At 40.0% G+C, this 25,260-nt stretch overlaps 1 protein-coding gene across 7 annotated transcripts in view; it reads left to right on the top strand.

Annotated features, from left to right (window-relative positions):
* The window catches only part of CFAP70 (cilia and flagella associated protein 70), a 96,614-nt gene that overhangs the window by 49,241 nt on the left and 22,113 nt on the right, over positions 1-25,260 (top strand). For all 7 annotated transcript variants that reach the window (XM_088841995.1, XM_088841994.1, XM_088841996.1 and 4 more), the window contains 7 exons: positions 4,755-4,880; positions 10,153-10,286; positions 10,402-10,517; positions 10,713-10,937; positions 22,355-22,513; positions 23,196-23,317; positions 24,767-24,919. In XM_088841995.1, coding sequence (XP_088698121.1) covers positions 4,755-4,880; positions 10,153-10,286; positions 10,402-10,517; positions 10,713-10,937; positions 22,355-22,513; positions 23,196-23,317; positions 24,767-24,919 — 1,035 coding nt within the window. The remainder of the gene's footprint in view (positions 1-4,754; positions 4,881-10,152; positions 10,287-10,401; positions 10,518-10,712; positions 10,938-22,354; positions 22,514-23,195; positions 23,318-24,766; positions 24,920-25,260) is intronic.

Genomic DNA, 25,260 nt, shown 5'->3' with positions numbered 1-25,260 from the left:
GAATGAGAAACTACATAACTTATAACACTAATTTTTGGAAAAATAAGGGGGTATCCTCTTTCATGCAATCTCAAAAACTACAGAATGATCTCTCTTCGTTTCCAAGGCAAGCCATTCAATATCATTGGAATCCAAGTCTGTGCCCCAACCAGTAACACTGAAGAAACTGAAGTTGAACAGTTCTATGAAGACCTACAAGACCTTCTAGAACTAACACCCAAAAAAGATGTCCCTTTCATTATAGGGGACTGGAATGCAAAAGTAGGAAGTCAAGAAACATCTGAGGTAATAGGCAAATTTGGCCTTGGAGTACAGAATGAAGCAGGGCAAAGGCTAATAGAGTTCTCCCAAGAGAACGCACTGGTCATAGCAAACACCCTCTTCCAACAACACAAGAGAAGACTGTACACATGGACATCACCAGATGGTCAATACTGAAATCAGATTGATTATATTCTTTGCAGCCAAAGATGGAGAAGCTCTATACAGTCAGCAAAAACAAGACTGGGAGCTGACTGTGGCTCAGATCATGAATTACTTATTGCCAAATTCAGACTTAAATTGAAGAAGGAAAGTGGGAAAAACCACGAGACCATTCAGGTATGACCTAAATCAAATCCTTTATGACTATACAGTGGAAGTGAGAAATAGATTGAAGGGACTAGATCTGATAGACAGAGTGCCTGATGAACTATGGATGGAGGTTCGTGACATTGTACAGGAGACAGGGGTCAAGACCATCCCGAAGAAAAAGAAATGCAAAACAGCAAAATGGTTGTCTGAGGAGGCCTTAAAATAGCTGTGAGAAGAAGAGAAGTGAAAAGCAAAGGAGAAAAGGAAAGATACACCTATTTGATTGCAGAATTACAAAGAATAACAAAGAGATAAGAAAGCCTTCCTCAGCGATCAATGCAAAGAAATAAAGGAAAACAACAGAATGGGAAAGACTAGAGATTTCTTCAAGAAAATTAGAGATACCAAGGGAACATTTCATGCAAAGATGGGCTCAATAAAGGACAGAAATGGTATGGACCTAACAGGAGCCGAAGATGTTAAGAAGAGGTGGCAAGAATACACAGAAGAACTGTACAAAAAAGATCTTCAAGACCCAGATAATCATGATGGTGTGATCACTCACCTAGAGCCAGACATCCTGGAATGTGAAGCCAAGTGGGCCTTAGGAAGCATCACTACGAACAAAGCTAGTGGAGGTGATGGAATTCCAGTTGAACTATTTCAAATCCTGAAAGATGATGCTGTGAAAGTGCTGCACTCAATATGCCAGCAAATTTGGAAAACTCAGCAGTGCCCACAGGACTGGAACAGGTCAGTTTTCATTCCAATCCCAAAGAAAGGCAATGCCAAAGAATGCTCAAACTACCACACAATTGCACTCAGCTCACACACTACTAAAGTCATGCTCAAAATTCTCCAAGCCAGGCTTCAGCAATACATGAACCGTGAACTTCCAGATGTTCTAGCTGGTTTTAGAAAAGGCAGAGGAACCAGAAATGAAATTGCCAACATCCGCTGGATCATGGAAAAAGCAAGAGAGTTCCAGAAAAACATCTATTTCTGCTTTATTGACTATGCCAAAGCCTTTGACTGTGTGGATCTCAATAAACTGTGGAAAATTCTGAAAGAGATGGGAATACCAGACCACTTGACCTGCCTTTTGAGAAACCTGTATGCAGGTCAGGAAGCAACAGTTAGGACTGGACATGGAACAACAGACTGTTTCCAAATAGGGAAAGGAGTACGTCAAGGCTGTATATTGTCATCCTGCTTATTTAACTTATATGCAGAGTACATCATGAGAAACGCTGGGCTGGAAGAATCACAAAACTGGAATCAAGTTTGCTGGGAGAAATATCAATAACCTCAGATATGCAGATGACACCACCCTTATGGCAGAAAGTGAAGAAGAACTAAAAAGTCTCTTGATAAATGTGGAAGAGGAGAGTGAAAAAGCTGGCTTAAAGTTCAACATTCAGAAAACTAAGATCATGGCCTCCGGTCCCATCACTTCATGACAAATAGATGGAGAAACAGTGATAACAGTGGCTGACTTTATTTTTGGGGTCTCCAAAATCACTGCAGATGCTGATTTCAGCCATGAAATTAAAAGATGCTTACTCCTTGGAAGGAAAGTTATGACCAACCTAGACAGCATATTAAAAAGCAGAGACATTCCTTTGTCAACCAAGGTCCGTCTAGTCAAGGCTATGGTTTTTCCAGCAGTCATGTATGGATGTGAACGTTGGATTATAAAGAAAGTTGTGCACTGAAGATTGATGCTTTTGAACTGTGGTGTTGAGGAAGACTCTTGAGAGTCCGTTGGACCACAAGGACATCCAACCAGTTCATCCTAAAGGAGATCAGTCCTGAGTGTTCATTGGAAGGACTGATGTTGAAGCTGAAACTCCAATACTTTGGCCACCTGATGCGAAGAGCTGATGCATTTGAAAAGATCCAGATGCTGGGAAAGATTGAGGGCAGGAGGAGAAGGGGACAACAGAGCATGAGATGGTTGGATGGCATCACTGACTCAATGGACATGGGTTTGGGTGGACCCCGGGAGTTGGTGATGGACTGGAAGGCCTGACATGCTGCAGTTCATGGGGTGACAAAGAGTTGGACATGACTGAGCAACTGAGCTCAACTTAACTGATGCCAGTTATATCTTCATAAAGCTGGGGAGAAAGATAAAGTCTGAAATGATTTTATTGTATTTGGCAATAAAGAGGCTGTTGTTAACCTTTACATAGCGGTTTCATTGGTCTAATGAAGTAGGTCCAAGTTATAGTGAATTGAGGAGTAAATGAGTGATTAGAAAGCAGGTGGGATAGACATTCAAGAAATGGAAGATAAAGGGAAGAAGTTGGAAAGTAGTAGCTGGAAATTAGAGATTTTCGTTTTAAGATGGACAAGTCTTTAGAATGTCCTCAGGTTTAGGAAAAGGAGTCAGTAGATTGGGAGAAGATGAACGTTGAGGGAAAAGAGGGGACAATCAGTGGCAAACTTGGGATATACAAGTGGAAAAGGATCAAGAATTTAGATGGAAGGATTAACCTCGAAATAGAGAAGGATGTGATACCTCTTCCTCTGAGGTTGAAAGGAATGACACAATGGATGCAGGAATAAACAGGTTAGGGGCTTCCCTTCTTAACCACTGGTGGTTTAGTGATTAAGAATCTACCTTGCAATGCAAGGGATGCCGGTTTGATCCCTGGTCTGGGGAGATTCCACATGCTGTGGACCAACTAAGCCTGTGCACCACAGCTACTGAGCCCATGCTCTAGACCCCAAAAACAACCACTGAGCCCATGCATTGCAGCTACTGAAGACCCATGTGCCTAGAGCCTGTGCTCTGCAACAAGAGAAGCCTCCACATGCACCAACCAAGACCCACCACAGCCAAAAAATTAAGTAAATCTTAGAAAAAAGAGAAACAGTTTGGTTGTGGGATTCAAAAGTTGAAGGATTTGTTTTTTTGCCTAATAATTTCTATTTCCTCTGTGAAGTAACATCTTTACTGAAAGTGAAGGGAGTAGGTGTTGAATGTGTAGTTTGAAGAGAAGAAAATTTAGGTATTGCCTAGCATGATGGAAAATGTTGCTGAACAAATACATAGATTGTTGAGAGTATTAAAGTCTTCAGCTAAGACCATATGCAGTTTTATTCAGGCTCACTTAGCAGCTTCTGCCTAAGAAGGAGGAAGTCAGATTGTAGGATTGTTTTCATTTGGGAGTTTTCTGAGCAAGCGCAGGAAAAGGACAAGGATGCCCAGGACTTGAGTGTGCTGGTGAGAGAGCAGTACGGGTAAATAACCATGAGGTCCGGGCTTATCCATTTGGGAAACTATAGGCGTATTGGAAGTCAGAGAGCAGTTTTAAGGGGACTAAATGACAAGAAGACAGAAGGCTTGTAATGTGGGTATGGGGAGTGGATATTAGAGGTAAAATATTTCTGGTTTGGGCATAGGAGTGTGTTGTTATAGGGATTTGGAGCTCAAAATTCGAACAGAGTACAGAGGCATTAATGATCAGAAGCTCTCTTTGGCCCATCTCAAACAGCTTCACTCTTCACATTCTTTAGTAACTCTCCTTGTTAAAGTCAGTGATAGAAGTTTTATTTCTGATTTAGAAATCGCCGGAGGGGTCTTCCCTGTCCCTAGCCTTTGGCCCAAGAGATTGCTTATTATACCAGACCTCCTATCCTATCTGGGTATAAAGGATATGTTATTTTTCCTTCTACCTTTCTGGCTATGTCTAAAATGTCTCCTTGGTAGAATCTGTCTATATATCCTACTGAAAATATAGATGTAGCTGCCAAAGATTTGTTTTCTCGATGTTTGAAGATTCTAGCTAGTTCTTGCCAACCTTTTCATGTCATGACACCTAAAAAATGATAATATTTCTGTACAGTAGAGAAAAGAAAAGAAGCTATTTGGGGTTAGAAGTGACTTAGGGATGCTGACTACCCAGCCTTGAGGAGAGCAGTTCTGCTCTAAATGATTTTTACTCACTTCTGTGAGCTCAGACTGTTGGTGTTCAGATGCCCGAGGTTCTGTTTCACCCTTGATATTTATCTGTTGGTTCACAATCCCTCTATTACTGTACCGGCAAGACTGTGAGAAACCTCAATATCATTTTAGACATCATCACTAGAGTCTCATATCTGGTGTATTCTTATAAAACTTCTGTGCTTATAATTGCTTCATTTTGTCTGCCTGTCATCTTGATGCTGACAAGACCATGCCAGATGATGTCCAAGGCACCCCTCCAACCATTTATACTAGCAGTGAACAGCTTCGACTCTTTGCATTTGAAGCAGAAGTCAATGAGAACTATGAAATGGCAACAGTGTACTATGAAGAGGTAATTAAACATCTTTCTGGTGGTTGTTGTTACTGCTAATTGTATAATATGGGTGTGATAAATAGTAGTGTTTGATTGTTTAAAATCCAACCTTGTTGGTGAAAAGGTAGACACATAGATCAATAAAACAGAGTCCAAAAATAGGTCCACAGAAACAGAGCCATTATATTTTTGACAAAGTTGTTTACAAATTTAAAAATTCAATGCCGAAAGGATAGGCTTTTCAAAAAATTGTGTTAGAACAGTTGGTTATCCATATGCAGAACATGAACCTCAAGAGGCAGAAATAAAGATGGCAGAGTAAGAGGACTTGGAGGTCACCTCCCTGCCTTAAGCACATTAAAAATACATCTACATGTGGAACAATTCTCACTGGAAACTGACAGAAGGACTCTTGTACAACCAAGGCTGTAAGAAAGATACACGTAGTTGAAAGGGAAGAAAAGTGAACTGGTTGGGTCCTGTGTCCCTAGGAGGGGACTCAGAGGAAAAGGGAGGGTGCACTGGTGAATATTCACACTGAGGAGTAGGTGGGTCAAGCCACAGCCTGGGTGTCCCGGTCCTGGATTACTGTGTAGAGAAGACAAGGCCCCTTTGCTGGTTGGAGGACTGACTTCTGGGACAGATAGAAAGGCTGGAGAAGCCTGGACTCCATTTATGAAGAATGCAAGTGTCCTGGCTTGCCCCTGAGGCAGGGCAGAGAGAGATCTGCTTTACAGTCTGGCACATTTCCCACGGCTACCTTACCATGCACCTGGGCCCAAGCCAAGCCAGTGCTCCAGCCCCACTCGGACCACACCACAGCACAGCATTGGATCTGGGGGGCCACAACCAGGGGAAAAAATTCCAACCTGGGTTGCATCTGAGAAGAGACAGACGGCGACAAAAGCAGCCATAGTTATAGCTGTATGAACATGGGCCCAACTTGCTTCAGCACATCCTGCCTCTGGTGCAAATGTTCCAGTATGGGGAGAGGGACACTGAAATCATAATCACAGAACACTAGTCGATCTAATCACACGGACCACAGCCTTGTCTAACTCAATGAAACTAAGCCATACCATGTGGGGACACCCAAGACGGGCAGGTCATGGTGGAGAGGTCTGGCAGAATGCGGTCCACTGGAGAAGGGAATGGCAAACCACCTCAATATACTTGCCTTGAGAACCCCATGAACAGTATGAAAAGGCAAAATGAGAGGATACTGAATGAGGAATTCCCCAGGTCAGTAGGTGCCCAGTATGCTACTGGAGATCAGTGGACAAATAACTCCAGAAAGAATGAAGGGATGGAGCCAAATCTCCCAGTTGTGGATGTGACTGGTGATAGAAGCAAGGTCCGATGCTGTAAAGAGCAATATTGCATAGGAACCTGGAATGTTAGGTCCATGAATCAAGGCAAATTGGAAGTGGTCAAATGAGATGGCAAGAGTGAACATAGACATTCTAGGAATCAGTGAACTAAAATGGACTGGAATGGGTGAATTTAACTCAGATGACCATTATATCTACTACTGTGGGCAGGAATCCCTTAGAAGAAATGGAGTAGCCATCATGGTCAACAAAAGAGTCCGAAATGCAGTACTTGGATGCAATCTCAAAAACAACAGAATGATCTCTGTTCATTTCCAAGGCAAACAATTCAATATTACAGTAATCCAAGCCTATGTCCCAACCAGTAACGCTGAAGAAGTCAAAGTTGAACGGTTCTGTGAAGACCTAAAGACCTTTTAGAACTAACACCCAAAAAAGATGTCCCTTTCATTATAGGGGACTGGAATGCAAAAGTAGGAAGTCAAGAAACACGTGGAGTAACAGGCAAATTTGGTCTTGGAGCACAGAATGAAGCAGGGCAAAGGCTAATAGAGTTCTCCCAAGAGAACGCACTGGTCATAGCAAACACCCTCTTCCAACAACACAAGAGAAGACTCTACACATGGACATCACCAGATGGTCAAAACCGAAATCAGATTGATTATATTCTTTGCAGCCAAAGATGGAGAAGCTCTATACAGTTAGCAAAAACAAGACCAGGAGCTGACTGTGGCTCAGATCATGAACTCCTTATTGCCAAATTCAGACTTAAATTGAAGAAAGTAGGGAAAACCACTAGACCATTCAGATATGACCTAAATCAAATCCCTTATGATTATACAGTGGAAGTAAGAAATAGATTTAAGGGACTTGATCTGATAGAGTGCCTGATGAACTCTGGACGGAGGTTCGTGACATTGTACAGGAGACAGGGACCAAGACCATCCCCATGGAAAAGAAATGCAAAAAGGCAAAATGGCTGTCTGAGGAGGCCTTACAAATAGCTGTGAAAAGAAGAGAAGTGAAAAGCAGAGGAGAAAAGGAAAGATATAAGCATCTGAATGCAGAGTTCCAAAGAATAGCAAGGAGAGATAAGAAAGCCTTCCTCAGCGATTAATGCAAAGAAATAGAGGAAAACAACAGAATGGGAAAGACTAGAGATCTCTTCAAGAAAATTAGAGATACCAAGGGAACATTTCATGCAAAGATGTGCTCGATAAAGGACAGAAATGGTATGGACCTAACAGAAGCAGAAGATATTAAGAAGAGGTGGCAAGAATACACAGAAGAACTGTGAAAAAAAGATCTTCATGATCAAGATAATCACGATGGCGTGATCACTCACCTAGAGCCAGACATCTTGGAATGTGAATTCAAGTGGGCCTTAGAGAGCATCACTACGAACAAAGCAAGTGGAGGTGATGGAATTCCAGTTGAGCTATTTCAAATCCTGAAAGATGATGCTGTGAAAGTGCTGCACTCAATATGCCAGCAAATTTAGAAAACTCAGCAGTGACCAGAGGACTGGAAAAGGTCAGTCTTCATCCTAATCCCAAAGAAAGGCAATGCCAAAGAATGCTCAAACTACCGTACAGTTGCACTCATCTCACACGTTAGTAAAGTCATGCTCAAAATTCTCCAAGCCAGGCTTCAGCAATATGTGAACCGTGAACTTCCAGATGTTCAAGCTGGTTTTAGAAAAGGCAGAGGAACCGGAGATCAAATTGCCAACATCTTCTGGATCATGGAAAAAGCAAGAGAGTTCCAGAAAAACATCTATTTCTGCTTCATTGACTATGCCAAAGCCTTTGACTGTGTGGATCACAATAAACTGTGGAACATTCTGAAAGAGATGGGAATACCAGACCCCCTGACCTGCCTCTTGAGAAACCTGTATGCAGGGCAGGAAGCAACAGTTAGAACTGGACATGGAACAACAGACTGTTTCCAAATAGGAAAAGGAGTATGTCAAGGTTGTATATTGTCACCCTGCTTATTTGACTTATATGCAGAGTACATCATGAAGAATGCTGGGCTGGAAGAAGCACAAGCTGGAATCAAGATTGCTGGGAGAAATATCAATAACCTCAGATATGCAGATGACACCACCGTTATGGCAGAAAGTGAAGAGGAACTCAAAAGCCTCTTGAAGAAAGTGAAGGAGAGTGAAAAAGTTGGCTTGAAGCTCAACATTCAGAAAACGAAGATCATGGCATCTGGTCCCATCACTTCATGGGAGATAGATGGGGAAACAGTGGAAACAGTGTCAGACTTTATATTTTTTCTGCTCCAAGATCAGTGCAGATGCTTATTGCAACCATGAAATTAAAAGACGCTTACTCCTTGGAAGGAAAGTTATGACCAGCCTAGATAGCACATTAAAAAGCAGAGATATTACTTTGCCAACCAAGGTCGGTCTAGTCAAGGCTATGGTTTTTCCCGTGGTCATGTATGGATGTGAGAGTTGGACTGTGAAGAAGGCTGATCGCTGAAGAATTGATGCTTTTGAACTGTGGTGCTGGAGAAGACTCTTGAGAGTCCCTTGGACTACAAGGAGATTCAACCAGTCCATTCTAAAGGAGATCAGTCCTGGGTGTTCACTGGAAGGACTGATGTTAAAGCTGGAACTCCAATACTTTGGCCACCTCATGTGAAGAGTTGACTCACTGGAAAAGACTCTGATGCTGGGAGGGATTGGGGGCAGGAGGAGAAGGGGACAACAGAGAATGAGATGGCTGGATGGCATCACCAACTCGATGGACATGAGTTTGAGTGAACTCCAGGAGTTGGTGATGGACAGGGAGGCCTGGCGTGCTGTGATTCATGGGGTTGCAAAGAGTCGGACATGACTGAGGGACTGAACTGAACTGAATGGGAACATAGTCAGCTGGAGGAAAATTGTCACATCCAATTGTGAAACTGTTGCCCTGTGTTTTCTTCTGAGAATTTTATAGTTTTAGGTATTACATTTAGGTCTTTGGTCCATTTGAATTATTTTTTGTATATGGTGTTAGGTAAGGGTTCAGCTTCATTCTGTGCATGTGGATATTCAGTTTTCCTAGCACAGTTTGCTTAAAAGGTTGTCCTTTCCCTACCGAATGGTCTTGAAACCTTTGTCAAAAGTCATTTGACTATATATGTTAAGATTTACTTCTGGGCTCTCCGTTCTATTCCCTTGGTTTATATGTCTGTCTATACCAGTACCAGACTGATTACTGTAACTTTGTTAAGTTCTGAAATCAGGAAGTGTGAGTTTTCTAGTTTTGTTCTTCTTTAAGATTGTTTTGGATATTCCGGATCCTTAAGATTCCATATGAATTGTGGAATGGACTTTTATATTTCTGATAAAAAATATCATTGGGATTTTGATAGACATTGCATTGAATCTATATATTGCTTTTCACAATGTTAAGTCTTCTAATCTAATCTCTGAACATGCAGTGTGTTTTCATTTGTTATTTCTCTTTAATTTCTTTCAGCAATGTTTTATAGTTTTCACTCATTATAAGTTGCTTTTATTATTACATATTTGTGGATAAGCTGATATTTGCCTCCTCAAGACTGTGACAGAAGTGATTATATGTAAATTTTTAAAATGAAACATAAAATGAATCTTTTGCTTCCCAAGTAATTGGATGAGCATATGGTGACCAGAACACTGATACTAGGAAGCAATGAATTGAAGATTCATTTTTTTTTTTTTGAGGATTCATTTTTTACATTATTTCAACAAATATTTATTGACCACATAATATAAGCCAGACAAGTGACTGTTCTGGGCATTCAGAGTTTAGTGGTAAGCAAAAAAGAAGTCATATTTCTAATTTCATAGAGCTTATAGTATTTTTGGAGGCTTGCTATGTGATGTTATGTGCATGAAGGAATTAACGTAGTGTCTCAGTAACCTTGGTCCTCGTAGTGTCTCAGTAACCTTGGTCCTCTGATGTTCCATGTGGCAGAGGTTAGTTCGTGAGCCCCAGAACCTGGAGCACTGGCTGGACTATGGTGCCTTCTGCCTTCTAACTGAAGACAATATCAAAGCACAGGAGTGTTTTCGAAAAGCCCTTTCCCTGAACCAGAATCATATCCAGAGGTAAGGTTGGAAGGGAGATGAGGAATGAGCAGGAGCAGATAAGCTTCTGTATGAATTTGCCTTGGTTCCTGCGACATGGGGCCATGTTGTCAATCACGTTGGTGGTCTCTTCCAGCTTGTTGCTATGTGGTGTCCTGGCTGTCCTGATGGAGAACTATGAGCAGGCAGAAGTTTTCTTTGAAGATGCTACTTGCTTGGAACCAACCAGCGTTGTAGCCTGGACTTTACTTGGTTTGACATTTTCCTGTGATACGAATGTATCTTCTTTCATAAGAAGATTTTTCCTTTCTCTTTCCATTCTTTCATGGCTCATCATGTAATTCTTAAACTTTGGTAGAAGTATGGGAAATTTAAATGAAATGTCATTCTTCAGTATTTGATAGTGGGAAATTAGTCACATTTGTTTCAACGTCTTTTTTTTTTCAGGCTTGTACTATGAAATTCAAAATAATGATATTCGAATGGAAATGGCATTTCATGAAGCCTTCAAACAGCTTCAGGCACGAGTTCTTCAGGCACAAGTCACGAAGCAGAAGAGCACTGGTACTGTAGAGTATGTTGAAGAAGGAGGGAAAGCAGAGTCCAGCTTAGGTCCGTGGGGAATTACCAGTGGTTCTTCTACAGCAGCCCTCAAAGTGGAAGCCCCAACAGGTAGGACCAGGGAGATGGTGTGTGGCTATTGGAAAAATTATTGGCCTCATGAGTAGGACCAGGCACATAGTAGGTACTCAGTAAATAGTTGTTAAATGAATGAGAAAGTGGAGTTTTGAGTTGTTCCAGGGCTACCAGGCAACAGTCCTTCTAAACATTTCCTCATTCATGTGACTGAAAGTCAGAAATTTCTACTGTGGTTGCTTGTCAATTTTTTGAGACTTAAAATTTTTTGAGAATTTAGCATCTCTATATATCCCTAAAAAGGGTATCATTTTAGCAGAGTCAGTTTTATTCTTTTCCCCCTCACTCTCTTCCCCAGGATCTAAAGTCTCAGTCTTGTGATTGTAAAATTTTTAAATTTATTTATACATGTTTTTTTTCCTGTTCTTCATTGACATTCTCCTTTCCTCCACTTCAGGAAATAATTCTAATGTGTTAAAGTTGTGTGTTTTTATGTGTTTCTTGCATGTGTTATTTTGTTTATAAGTTATTACACTTATTAACACAAAATTATTATTTTATGTACATATATTTTCAATAGTTTAGGGTATAATGGATATTTCATAAACTGCACATATTTAACATGTACAATTTGATAAGTTTTGACATATGAACACATCCATGGAAACATCACCATAGTCAATATAATGAACATATCTGAAAACTCCAAAACTTTCTTTGTGCCCATTTGTAATTTTTCTCCCATCGAAGTACTCACCAGGCCCAACCCTGATCAGACGAGATTGGTGCATTCAGGGTGGTATGGCTATAGACTGTAATCTCTTTCTCTTGTCTCTGTTTCCATATAACCACCAATCAACTTTCTATTGCTATAGATGAGTTTGCATATTTTAGAATTTTGCTTATTTATTTATGGCTGCCCTGCTGCTACTGTTGCTGCTAAGTCACTTCAGTTGTGTCCAACTCTGTGCAACCTCATAGACGGCAGCCCACCAGGCTTCCCCGTCCCTGGGATTCTCCAGGCAAGAACACTGGAGTGGGTTGCCATTTCCTTCTCCAGTGCGTGAAAGTGAAGTCGCTCAGTCATGTCCGACTCCTAGCAACCCCATGGACTGCAGCCTACCAGGCTCCTCCGTCCATGGGATTTTCTAGGCAAGAGTACTGGAGTGGGTTGCCATTTCCTTCTCCCCTGGGTCTTCATTAATGTGTGCAGGATTTCTCTAGATACAGCGAGTGGGGACAACTATGCTTTATGTGGTATGTGGGCTTCTCTTTGTGGTGGCCTCTCTTGTTGCAGAGCAAGGGCTCTAGGGATATGGGCTTAGTACTTGTGGCTTACAGGCCCATTTGCTTCGCCACATGTGGGATCTTCCCAGACCAGGGATCCAACCTGTGTCCTCTGCATTGGCAGGCAGATTCTTAACCACTGGGGAAGTCCCAATTTTAGAATTCAGTAGAATTGCACAGTGTATACTCTTTTTTGTCTGACTTTTTCCACTTCAGTTAGTCAGCTAAATCACTCAGTAATGTCTGACTCTTTGTGACCTCATGGACCGTGTCACACCAGGCCTCCCTGTCCATCACCAACTCCTGGAGTTTACTCAATATCATGTCCATTGAGTCGGTGATGCCATCCAACTGTCTCATCCTCTGTCGACCCCTTCTCTTCCTGCCTTCAATCTTTCCCAGGATCGGGGTCGTTCAAATGAGTCAGCTCTTTGCATCAGGTGCCCAAAGTATTGGAGTTGCAGCTTTAGCATTAGTCCTTCCAATGAACACCCAGGACTGATCTCCCTTAGGATGGACTGGTTGGATCCCCTTGCAGTCCAAGGGACTCTCAAGAGTCTTCTCTAACACCACAGTTCAAAAGCATCAATTCTTTGGCGCTCAGCTTTCTTATAGTCCAACTCTCACATCCATACTTGACTGCTGGAAAAACCATAGCCTTGACTAGAAGGACCTTTGTTGGCAAAGTAATGTCTCTGCTTTTTAACATGCTGTTTAGGTTGGCCACAGCTTTTCGTCCAAGGAGTAAGCATCTTTTTATTTCATGGCTGCAATCAGCATCTGCAGTGATTTTGGAGCCCAAAGAAATAAAGTCTGCCACTGTTTCCCCATCTATTTGCCATGAAGTGATGGGACCGGGTGCCATGATCTTAGTTTTCTGAATGTTGAGCTTTAAGCCAACTTTTTCACTCTCCTCTTTCACATTCATCAAGAGGCTCTTTTGTTCTTCTTTACTTTCTGCCTTAAGGGTGGTGTCATCTGCATATCTGAGGTTATTGATATTTCTCCCGGCAATCTTGATTCCAGCTTGTGCTTCTTCCAGCCCAGTGTTTCTCATGATGTACTCTGCATATAAGTTAAATAAACAGGGTGACAATATACAGCCTTGATGTACTCCTTTTCCTATTTGGAGCCAGTCTATCATTCCATGTCCAGTTCTAACTGTTGCTTCCTGACCTACATACAGGTTTCTCAAGAGGCAGGTCAGGTGGTCTGGTATTCCCATCTCTTTCAGAATTTTCCACAGTTTATTGTGATCCACACAGTCAAAGGCTTTGGCATAGTTGATAAAGCAGAAATAGATGTTTTTCTGGAACTCTCTTGCTTTTTCTATGATCCAGCAGATGTTGGCAATTTCATTTCTGGTTCCTCTGCCTTTTCTAAAACCAGCTTGAACAACTGGAAGTTCATGGTTCATGTATTGCTGAAGCCTGGCTTGGAGAATTTTGAGCATTACTTTGCTAGAATGTGAGATGAGTGAAATTGTGCAGTAGTTTGAGCATTCTTTGGCATTGCCTTTCTTTGTGATTGGAATGAAAACTGACCTTTTCCAGTCCTGTGGCCACTACTGAGTTTTCTAAATTTGCTGACATATTGAGGGCAGCACTTTCACAGCATCATCTTTTAAGATTGGAAATAGCCCAACTGGAATTCCATCACCTCCACTAGCTTTGTTCGTAATGATGCTTCACTGGAAAAGACTCTGATGCTGGGAGGGATTGGGGGCAGGAGGAGAAGTGGACAATAGAGAATGAGATGGCTGGATGGTATCACCAACTCAATGGACATGAGTTTGAGTGAACCCCGGGAGTTGGTGATTGACAGGGAGGCCTGGTGTGCTGTGATTCATGGGGTCACAAAGAGTCAGGCACAACTGAGTGACTGAACTGAAATGAACTGAACTGAAGCGGAGCCCCACTTGACTTCACATTCCAGGATGTCTGGCTCTAGGTGAGTGATCACACCATCGTGATTATCTTGGTCGTGAAGATCTTTTTGTACAGTTCTTCTGTGTATTCTTGCCACCTCTTCTTAATATCTTCTGTTTCTGTTAGGTCCATACCATTTCTGTCCTTTATTGAGCCCATTTTTGCATGAAATATTCCCTTGGTATCTCTAATTTTCTTGAAGTCTTCCTCTAGTCTTTCCCATTCTATTGTTTTCCTCTCTTTCTTTGCATTGATCACTGAGGAAGGCTTTCATATTTCTCCTTGCTATTCTTTGTAACTCTGCATTCAAATGGGTGTATCTTTCCTTTTCTTCTTTGCTTTTGGCTTCTCTTCTGTCCTCAGCTATTTGTAAGGCCTCCTCAGACAGCTATTTTGCTGTTTTGCATTTCTTTGGATGGGCTTGATCCCTGTCTCCTGTACAGTGTCCATAGTTCATCAGGCACTCTGTCTATCAGATCTAGTCTCTTAAATCTATTTCTCACTTCCACTGTATAGTCATAAGGGATTTGATTTAGGTCATACCTGAATGGTCTCGTGGTTTTCCCTACTTTCTCCAATTTAAGTCTGAATTTGGCAATAAGTAATTCATGATCTGAGCCACAGTCAGCTCCCAGCCTTGTTTTTGCTGCCTGTATAGAGCTTCTCTATCTTTGGCTGCAAAGAATATAATCAATCTGATTTCAGTATTGACCATCTGGTGATGTCCATGTGTAGAGTCTTCTCTTGTGTTGTTGGAAGAGGGTGTTTGCTATGACCAGTGCGTTCTCTTGGCAGAACTCTATTAGCCTTTGCCCTGCTTCTAGCCTTTGGGCTGTTTCTAGTTTGGGACTGTTAAAGTTGCTGTGGATATTGTGTACAAGTTTTTGTATAGACATTGATTTTCATTCTTTTGGATAAATGCTTGTTATTAATTTTTAGTCACAAAGTTGTGTCTGACTCTTTGCAACCCCATGGAATGGAACATGCCAGGTTTCCTTTTACTTCACCATATCCCAGAATTTGCTCAGACTCATGTCCATTGAGTCAGTGATGCCATCCAACCATCTCATCCTCTGTCGCCCCTTGATACTAGGAAAGATTGAGGGCAGGAGGAGAAAGAGGATGAGATGGATAAATACTTAGAAGTTGAATAGCTGGGACTGCTCAACTTCGAAGTTGAGTATCTGGGTTATCTAGCCATATGTTTTTTATTTTCTAATATTTGAGAATTTTTCCAGATATATTTGTTTCTTATTTCTAATTTAATAGTGGTTAGAAAATGTACTTTACATGATTTGAATCCTTTTAAATTTATTTTGACTTGTTTTATGGTCTAATGTTTAATCTGACTTAATCCATGTACACTTGAAAAGAGTGTATATTCTACTGTTGTTGGAGTATTCTGTAAAGTGAGTTTAATTAGTTGATTGTGTTGTTCAGCTCTGCAAGTGCTTTGTGGTTTTGTGCCTTTAGAGTTTTGTTTAAATAGTTCTTCCTACCTCAAGTCACATTTTCTTTGATTAACTTAATAATATTAGTTTTACATTTACATGTTTAATCTCTCCAGATTCCATCTTTGAGTGTGATGCTAGGTGGGAACTAGTTTCATTTTTCTCCATGTAGAGAGAGAATTTTCTCAAAACCATCTGTTAAACAGTCATCTTTTATCATTTGGTTTAAGGTGTATGTGTCTCTCAGCTCAATGTTCTCATTTGTCTGATCTTAAAACAACATCACACTCTTTATTGCTGTGGTGTTATACTATGCCTTGGTTTCTGGCATATGAGGTTTTCCCATTTACTTGCCTTTTGTATACCTGATTTACCTGTTCACCTATATGAATTTTATAGTGAGTTTATCAAGTACGTTAAAAATCCAGTTGGACATTTTATTTTGACTGTATTGAATTTATAAATTAATTTAGGGGTAATAGACATCTGTGCTTCTGTGCTTGGTCGCTCAGTCATGTCCAACTCTTTGCTACCCCATGGACTGTAGCCTGCTAGGTTCTTGCTTGGAAAATCTGGGAATTCTCCAGGCAAGAATACTAGAGAGGGGCTGCCATGCCCTCCTGCAGGGGATCTTCCCAACCCAGTAATCAAACCCAGGTCTCAAGCATTGCAGGTGGATTATTTACTGTCTGAGCCAACAGGAGACCCCAGTAGACATCTGCATATTATTAACCCTTCTATCCAAGTGTGTGGAGAATCTTTCCATTTACTCAGGTCATCTTCTGGGTTCTTTATTAAAGTTTTTAACATTTTTTTCCCAGTGAGGCCCTGTTTAAGTAATTCATAGTTGTTTTATTGATTCCATTGCTATCATAATAGTATCTTATTTTAATTATGTTTTCTAAATTGGTTATTGCTGGTATTTTTTAATGTATGCTATTGATTTTCTACATTTTAGATTTTAGTGTATACACTTGTTTTTAGATTTGACTTGTATATGATAATCTAATTTGACTCATTTTTTAAAAATAGAGGAGCTTAGTTTATTTATTTGTTTATTTTCAACTGTGCTGGGTCTTTGTTTCTATGCAGGCTTTTCTCTAGTTGCAGAGAGTGAGGGCCACTCTCTAGTTGAGGAGTGCAGAGTTCTTGTTACAGTAGCTTCTTTTATTGCAGAGCACAGGCTCTAGGGCATGCAGGCTTCAGTAGTTGTCCCACTTGGGCTCTAGAACACAGGCTCAGTAGTTGTGCACAGGCTGAGTTGCTCCTTGGCATGTGGGATCCTCCTGGACCAGAGATCGAACCTGTGTCTTCTGCACTGGCAGGAGGATACTCCACCACTGAGCCACCAGGGAAACCCGTAATTTGACTCTTATTGATTCAAGTAGGTTATTACTTCTATTGTTTTTTCCAGAATATGATTATTATATCATCTGCCAATAATGACAGTGTTACCTTTTCTTCCCAATTCTAATACTGCTCACCTCTTTTTATTATTGACAGTAATATGTTGTATATTAGTTGTAGCGTTCAGCCTTGTCTTCTTTCCCTAAGGGGAATGAGTTTAAAGTTTGTCTATTAAATCTAAAATATGGTTTAAGATTTTTCCTAAAAAAAATAAAACCTTTACAGAATTAAGAAAAGTCTCTTCTGTTCTTAATTTCCAAAGAGTTTTTTTCATTAGTAAGTGTTGATCTTTATCAGATTCTTTTTCTGCATCAATTGAAAAAAAATAATTTTCTCCTTTTATCTGTTAGTATAGTGAACAACATTGATAGATTTCTTTTATAGTGAACAATCCTCACAATAATTGAATAAATACTGCTTGATCATAATGTATTAATTTTTAATATACCTTTTAATTTGAATAGCTAACTCTTTATTTTGGATCTTTGCATCTGTGTTTATAAATGAAAGCCTATAATTTTTTTTGTCTAGTTTTATAATCCAGATTATTAGGTACCTTTTGTTATTTTGCTTTTAGTCTTTAATGTATTTGTATTCTATATTTATTAGTGTTATTCAAGGCATTTTCTACTTTTTTGCATTTTATACTTTTTAGAGTTCGTCAGTTTCATCTAGGTTTAAAAAATTCGTTAGAAGGACATGTTTTTTCATATTAATGTATTATTTTATACAGACTTTATTTTTTAGAGCAGTTTAAGTTTCTAAGGTTATGTCTGGTTTTTAAATTGATAACCTATTCATCTATCTCTTCATTTTTCCCAATTCTCTGTTTATTTCTGTGTGTTAGATAGGTCAGTTGGCTACATTTCCCAGTCTTGAAGAAGTGCCTTATATAGGAGATGTCCAATGGGGTCCAGCAGGGCACTCTTCTCTGGTCACCAGAGGTATACACTCTAGAAGTATCCCTCTTCTCTTGTGACAGGGTGAACTTTATGGGCATGCTGGTGAGCAGGACTGGCCCCTGGCCCAATTGTCCGTGAGGCTGTGCCCACTGGATGGCACAGTATCTTCCTGTGTGGTTGGTTGTTCATCCCTGAGGGACTCAAGGCTGGTGCCAATCCACTGGTGGGCAAGTCTGTGTCCCCAAACAGCTGTTCATGAGCTCCAGGGGAGCTCATGGCTTGTGCCAACCCACTGGTGAGTGGGGTCGAGTCCCAGTGGTAATAGGCCAAAGGGAAGATTCTAAAATGGCATTTGCCAGTACCAATGTTATTATGGTAGAATGCTTCAAAAATGGCTGTTTCACCAGTGTCTGCATCCCTAGAGGGAGTACCAGTTAGCTTCTACCACTCCAGAAGGTTCTCCAAGATCAGCAAGAGGGTCTGACCTGGGCTCCTTTCAAATTAATGCCTCTGCACTGAGACTTGGAGCATGTGAGATTTTGTGTACGCCCTTTGAGTGGAGTATCTATTTTCTATAGTCCTTTGGCTCTCCTTATCCTAAGCCCCACTGGTTTTCAAAGCCAGATGTTCTGGGGGCTTGTCTTCCTAATGCAGAATCCCTTGGTTGAGGAGCCTGATATAGGGCTCAAACCCCTTGCTCCTTGGGGAGGACCTCTATGATGGTGATATTCCTCTTGTTTGTGGGTCACCAAGCTGAGAATATGGATCCTGACTATACCATGTCCCCATCCCTCCTACTATCTCATTGTAGTTCCTTTTTTAAGTCTTTAGTGTGGAACACATTTTCTTCTAATCTCTGTCATTTTCATAGATAGCTGTTCTATAAGTCGTTGTAAATTTGGTGCATCCAAGGGAGGCGGTGAGTTCAGGGTCTTCCTATTCTGCTATTTTGGCCACCTCCAGTTTCTTTTTTTTCATTAAGATCATCATGTCTTGATGATCAGTCTGCTTATTTAACCAGTCTCTTTTTCCTGAAATGCATATCGGATTACCTCCATCTCCAATAGTTTGGGTTTCCTTCTCTTTCCTGTTCTGCCTACAACACGGGAGACCCGGGTTCAATCCCTGGGTTGGGAATATCCCCTGGAGAAGGAAATAGCAACCCACCCCAGTACTCTTGCATGGAAAATCCCATGGATGGAGGAGCCTGGTAGGCTACAGTCCATGGGGTCGAAAAGAGTCGGACATGACTTAGCGACTTCACTTCACTTCACTTTGCTTTCTTGTTACACACATTAGGTGTAATCATTTCCCAGTAATACTGTCTTACTTTCTAAGAGCTCACCTACCCTCACAGTTTCTATTTCACTTCTCATAATTCTCAAATGTCTGTCTTTAATGCTGACGCCCTCCAGAGTCCAGCCGTGGATTTTTCCACCAGTTAACTCATCTCCTCATATCTCAAACTGACTGCATTATTATATTAGGCACTCAAGCTCATGATCTCAGAGTCAGTCCTGCTGCTTCTTGCTTGCTTACTTGACCTTCCCCGTATCCTTATATCAAGTTGATTTCCCAGACCAGTTGTTTCTCTTTCGAAATGCTCCTTCAGTTCAGTTCAGTTCAGTCGCTCAGTCGTGTCCAATTCTTTGCAACCCCATGAATTGCAGCACACCAGGCCTCCCTGTCCCTCACCAACTCACGGAGTTCACCCAAACTCATGTCCATCGAGTCGGTAATGCCATCCAGCCATCTCATTCTCTGTCGTCCCCTTCTCCTCCTGCCCCCAGTCTCTCCCAGCATCAGAGTCTTTTCCAATGAGTCAACTCTTTGCATGAGGTGGCCAAAGTATTGGAGTTTCAGCTTTAGCATCAGCCCTTCCAATGAACACCCAGGACTGATCTCCTTTAGAATGGACTGGTTGGATCTCCTTGCAGTCCAAGGGACTCTCAACAGTCTTCTCCAACACCACAGTTCAAAAGCATCAATTCTTCAGCGATCAGCCTTCTTCACAGTCCAACTCTCACATCCATACATGACCACGGGAAAAACCATAGCCTTGACTAGACGGACGTTTGTTGGCAAAGTAATGTCTCTGCTTTTTAATATGCTATCTAGGTTGGTCATAACTTTCCTTCCAAGGAGTAAGCGTCTTTTAATTTCATGGCTGCAATCAGCATTCGCAGTGATTTTGGAGCCCAAAAAAATAAAGTCTGACACTGTTTCCCCATCTATTTCCCATGAAGTTATGGGACCAGATGCCATGATCTTCGTTTTCTGAATGTTGAGCTTCAAGCCAATTTTTTCACTCTCCTCTTTCACTTTCATCAAGAGGCTCTTTAGTTCCTCTTCACTTTCTGCCATAAGGGTGGTGTCATCTGCATATCTGAGGTTATTGATATTTCTCCCGGCAATCTTGATTCCAGCTTGTGCTTCTTCCAGCCCAGTGTTTCTCATGATGTACTCTGCATATAAGTTAAATAATCCAGGGTGACAATATACAACCTTGGTGTACACCATCCCTTTATATTTCCACTACTATCCATTACCAACATCCAGAGTGTTATAACAGCCTTTATGGACTTCATCAACATTTTTTTCTCCTTGCTGCATAGTACTGCTAGAGTAATCTTCATAAAATACCACTTTAATCCTCTAATTTTTCTGCTGAAACTCTTCATTGTAACCTCTTCTTTTTCTTATAGAAGAAAATTCCTAGCATTCAAATATCAATACAGTCTAGCCCCTAACCTCCCTTTCCTTAATTTTTGCTCTGCAATCCTCATTACCCATTAATAGCTTGCTACTCCCAAGCTTTAGCCCCTACCTCTTTACCTATCCAACTTTAACCATTTTTCAAAGCCATATCTTTTTCTCTAGCTGAGAGTGACCTCTTCTGAGTCAGAGCCCGTTGGCATTGATCATTTCCTAACTGGGATTGGTTTTTATTTTTATTCCTAAAACATGTATTTTTGTGAGAGGCAGCATGGTATGTTTAAGAGCTTCAGCAAATTAACTTTTCTGTGGTTCATTTTGTTTAATGGAACATAATAAACATATCTCATAGTGTTGTGAAAAATAAATAAAACTATGCATTACAGTCCTTATGTTCAAATACAGTCATGTTCAAATAGAGCTACTTTATATGATGATGATGATGATGATGGTGATGATTTTTGAATAATGAGATAAAATAGAATTCTTGTCCTTAAGGAGTTTTAATATTTTCTAAAACTATATTAATATTCTCCTTTGGATTCTTGAGATTCTAGGTTTAGCATATAGCTCTTGCAATAGGTATTTGACATTATCAGGACTTGGGCTTATAGCAGGTTTGGACTAGGGAGTCATAGTGACGGGAGCTGTGCTGTCAGTGTGTACTCTTTAAATTAATCAGAAATATAAAAGTCTGTGCAAAACAATATTTCTTTCCATGAAATATTTAGGGGATATGTATGCTTTGGAAATTGTATAATAAAATTTTTCACTGTGTTTGTCTTTCATTTTTTAAATTATGAAAATATGATAACACATTTATAGGAGACTTGATAATGCGGAACAGAGTTACATGTAGTTCATTATATATTACAATTATTTTTTAAAGTAGGTAAATTAAATTAAGAGTTTTAGTTGGAGTTTCAATATCAAGCTCTCAAAAATTAACAGAATGAATATACAGAGAAATAGGATATATTAGACCTGAAAAGCACTATAAACCAATTCGACATAATTAAGATTTACACAATTTTCGTATAATAATCGGATACAAATTCTATTCAAATTCCCATAAACTATGAAGACATTGGAACATATCCAGGGGTATAAGACCAGGTGCAAAAATTTCATGGTCTAAATATACTGAAATCATGCAGTCTGTTCTCTTTTCACGTGGTGTTGTTAGAGATCAATATCAAAATATATTTGAAAATAACCCACATATTTTCAAGTGCAATATGACGTTTATCAAGAAAGATATTTGACTTAGCTATTGAGAGCCTCAACAAAATTAGAAGACTAAACACAGAGGGTGGTTGCAGAGAAGAAAGTGTTTGAATGAGAAATTAATATAAAAATGAAAAATTAATATCAAATATACTTTAAAATCTCATTTTTTGAAAGTTAAATGTCAAAAATATTTGTAATAGAATAAAAATGAAAAGAGAATTTACCAAAATTTGTTGTACACTGAAGCTGCTCAATTCTATTAAATACAATGTAGAGTCTTGAATGAAGTATGAAAACAAATAATGGACACTAGCATAAGATTTTGTGAAATTTGAACAAAATCTTACTTTAATTAATAATACTATATCACATGTTAATTTCCTATTGTTCTTTTTTACAACATAGTATTTCTTTATATTTTCAGAATTGGATTAGAAGTTTCAAGCCTCGTTCAAATTTTTTCCTGTAATAAACATTTAAATATTAATACAATTTAGGAAGGTTTTTTCCTCATTAAAATATAATCTTTTTAGGACTAGGAGCTCCATTATCCATTCTAGATGAATTTCTTGATGAATCCTCTCAACTGCAGTCTGGTTCACATGAACCCATTTTGTCTGTACAATCTCAGGATCCAGCTATCAGCCAAAAAGCATCCAACATATTTATCAAGGAGACAGCATCAAAAAAAGGTAACTAGAATAAAGATTTCTGCTTGAAAGAAGGGCATAAACAAACTAGGCAATGATAAAGACTCTTATGATGACCAAAATGGCAGTCTTTTTTGAAGTTGATTGGTTTATCTGTTATGTCTAAATCCTTTCATATGAGGGTAGTCTCTGAAATCCAGTCTCAGTAGTGCAACTCTTTCACTTTTAGCTCAGAGAAATAGCCAACTGATCTACGACTTTCTAACAATGAATTTTCATGTTTGGAATATCTAAAGGTTCAAAGTATCTACAGATCTGTTTCACATTCAGGAAGATCTGAATACTTTTTTTGGCTGGGGAGGGGATGGGTGCATGCTGTCCAACATGTGGGATCTTAGTTCCCTGACAAGGGATTGAACTTGTGCTTCCTGCAGTGAAAGGGTGGAGTCCCAGCCACTGGACTGCCAGGGAAATCGCAAGAAGATCTGAATTAAAAAAAAAACAAACAACTTTCATTTCATTCGACTTCTATTTGGAACCACCAGTAGACTAACCTTGAGAACCTATGAGATCTCTTTGGGGGCCATTGTTGTAGAATAATCTGTTGCTTTCAAGATTATACTTTCTGTCATAATTGAGTAGTATACTCTCCCTTCTTTGTGTCTGAGCTTCTGAATTTTTTCTTTATATCTAATTGTCTATTATTTTAATATCATATTTTCAGAAGCCTTAAAATCTCAAGAGTCATCAACTTGTCTGCATTCCACCCCTTATAGCGTTTCCCAAACTCCTACCACCATTTTCATGGAGACCATACGCTTCTTGATGAAGGTCAATGCTGTGCAGGTAAGAATATTTGGAATAGGGCAAGTAGACAGAAAGATTTTAATGAACTACTTATTCTATTATAGTGGTGTCTTTGCAAGTTTAAATGTGTATGATGCAGAAAACAAACATGTTTCTAAGAGCACACTGTAGGCCTAATGGTATAAACATCCAAACGTGAACTACTCTCTGCAGAAAGCATTAGCAGACCTCACTGCCAGTCTGCTTCCTATAGAATATCAGCAAAGCAAGGTCAGACTCTGAGTTGTGTAGCCTGATGTTACTTTAATATGGGAACTCGTATTATGTGAGTGTTAGGGGTTCACAGGAGCCTAAGCACACCCTTCTTTCCTTCCAGATTCTGAACCAATTGAAACTATTACACAGTGCTATTGGGGGATAAAAATATTAATTTTTTATTGGTAAAATTGGGCTGGATATGTGATTGGTCCCAGATATGACTTAGCCATGCAGTCACAGGTGGAACAGCTGGAGAGTTACAGTCTCCTCCCAGAGAAGAAGAGCATCCTGCAAGGTCTACCTACCGCACAGGCAATGAGAAACATACCCATGAAGTAAGCAGTAAGAGAGAGCAAGATGCAGGAGCCAAGAGAGTTGGCCCTCAATCTGTAGAGTGCATGCCCCACTTGAGGGTGGGCAAACTCAAGGAAGGGCAAGAATTACGAACTCAATGAGAGTGGACCACATAAAACAGGAGCCTTTAACATACTAACCATTCACAGTAGAGAAACAGGCTCTCTGTCTCCCTAATTAAATGAATCACTTTCCCCTCCTTATCCAAGAGCCTGAATGCAGGTAGAGGAAAGAGCTGCAGAGCCTTCGCCTATATTTTTCTAAGCAAGTATTAATGTTGGAAGTTTCTGTGTTATAGGCTGGGATGAGAACAGAGGGAGAAGGGTTTCCCCTCTACTTAGCAAGTACATATGAGTTTGTCAAATTTGCAGGCCTTAAATCATATTAAAGACAAAGAATAGCCCAAAGTATGACCGGTGAGTATAACAAATGTTTGAGAGTATGTCAGAAACAGACATTTATGTTTCTAAAATCCCAAGTCTAGAATTTTAGAAAGGGAAGTTTTGCCTCATTCTGAGTTCCCTTGTAAACACAAGTGCCTGAAAATTTACCTTATATGTTAATTTGGTGGTTGATGAAATGCCTATGTATGCTACACAGCAGGCTAAAACTCATCTAGTATGACCAGCAAGACCAGGATTGTATAGTACTACAGATAATTAACTTGGAAATATTGCTACATGAATAGCTCTTAATGGAACCATGATATGCTGAATGTTCATAACTCACCTCTAACCTTTAAATTGATAATCATCTCATTCTATAATATGCTCCTTATTATTTATTATCAGAGACATGATCTTCTACCATGAGAGCTGTGGAACTGACACAGTGCAGTCATTTACATGTTTCTTATCGTCTGGTTTTTCCTTGCAGTATGTACACAGAGTGCTTGCCCATGAGCTACTGTGCCCTCATGGAGGCCCCAGCTGTGAGTATTATTTGGTGCTGGCCCAGACACACCTCCTCAAGAAGGACTTTGCTAAAGCAGAGGAATACCTTCAACAAGCAGCCCAGATGGACTACCTGGTAATTACTTTTGCTAGAGCATCTTAAATTTAGTTTAGAGAAGGGACAAGCAGGCCTTCTTAAAGGTGGTGATGCCATATGACAGGTAGACTTCTAATTACCAGAGGTGGGGGTCATCAGCTTTCAGTTAGCTCATTTAATCTAATTTCCTTCCATTTGTTTTTCTTAATTAATCATGACTTTTACAAAGGCCAGAGAAAAGATAAGGACAGCTCTTTAGCAGACAGTTTATCTACTTCAGTTTTCCTGAACTTCTACTTTCTCTTTGTGAACACCATCATGGTTATGCTTGAATGTTTTTCTTAATATTTCCCCGAAGGTCAAAATGACTTTGAAGAATG

The sequence above is a fragment of the Moschus berezovskii genome, chromosome 12 (genome assembly GCF_049115385.1).
Source record: "Moschus berezovskii isolate FMDL1 chromosome 12, NW_MosBer_1.0, whole genome shotgun sequence".
In the NCBI taxonomy this organism is placed as follows: Eukaryota; Metazoa; Chordata; class Mammalia; order Artiodactyla; family Moschidae; genus Moschus; species Moschus berezovskii.
This window is presented reverse-complemented; position numbering and strand designations above follow the sequence as displayed.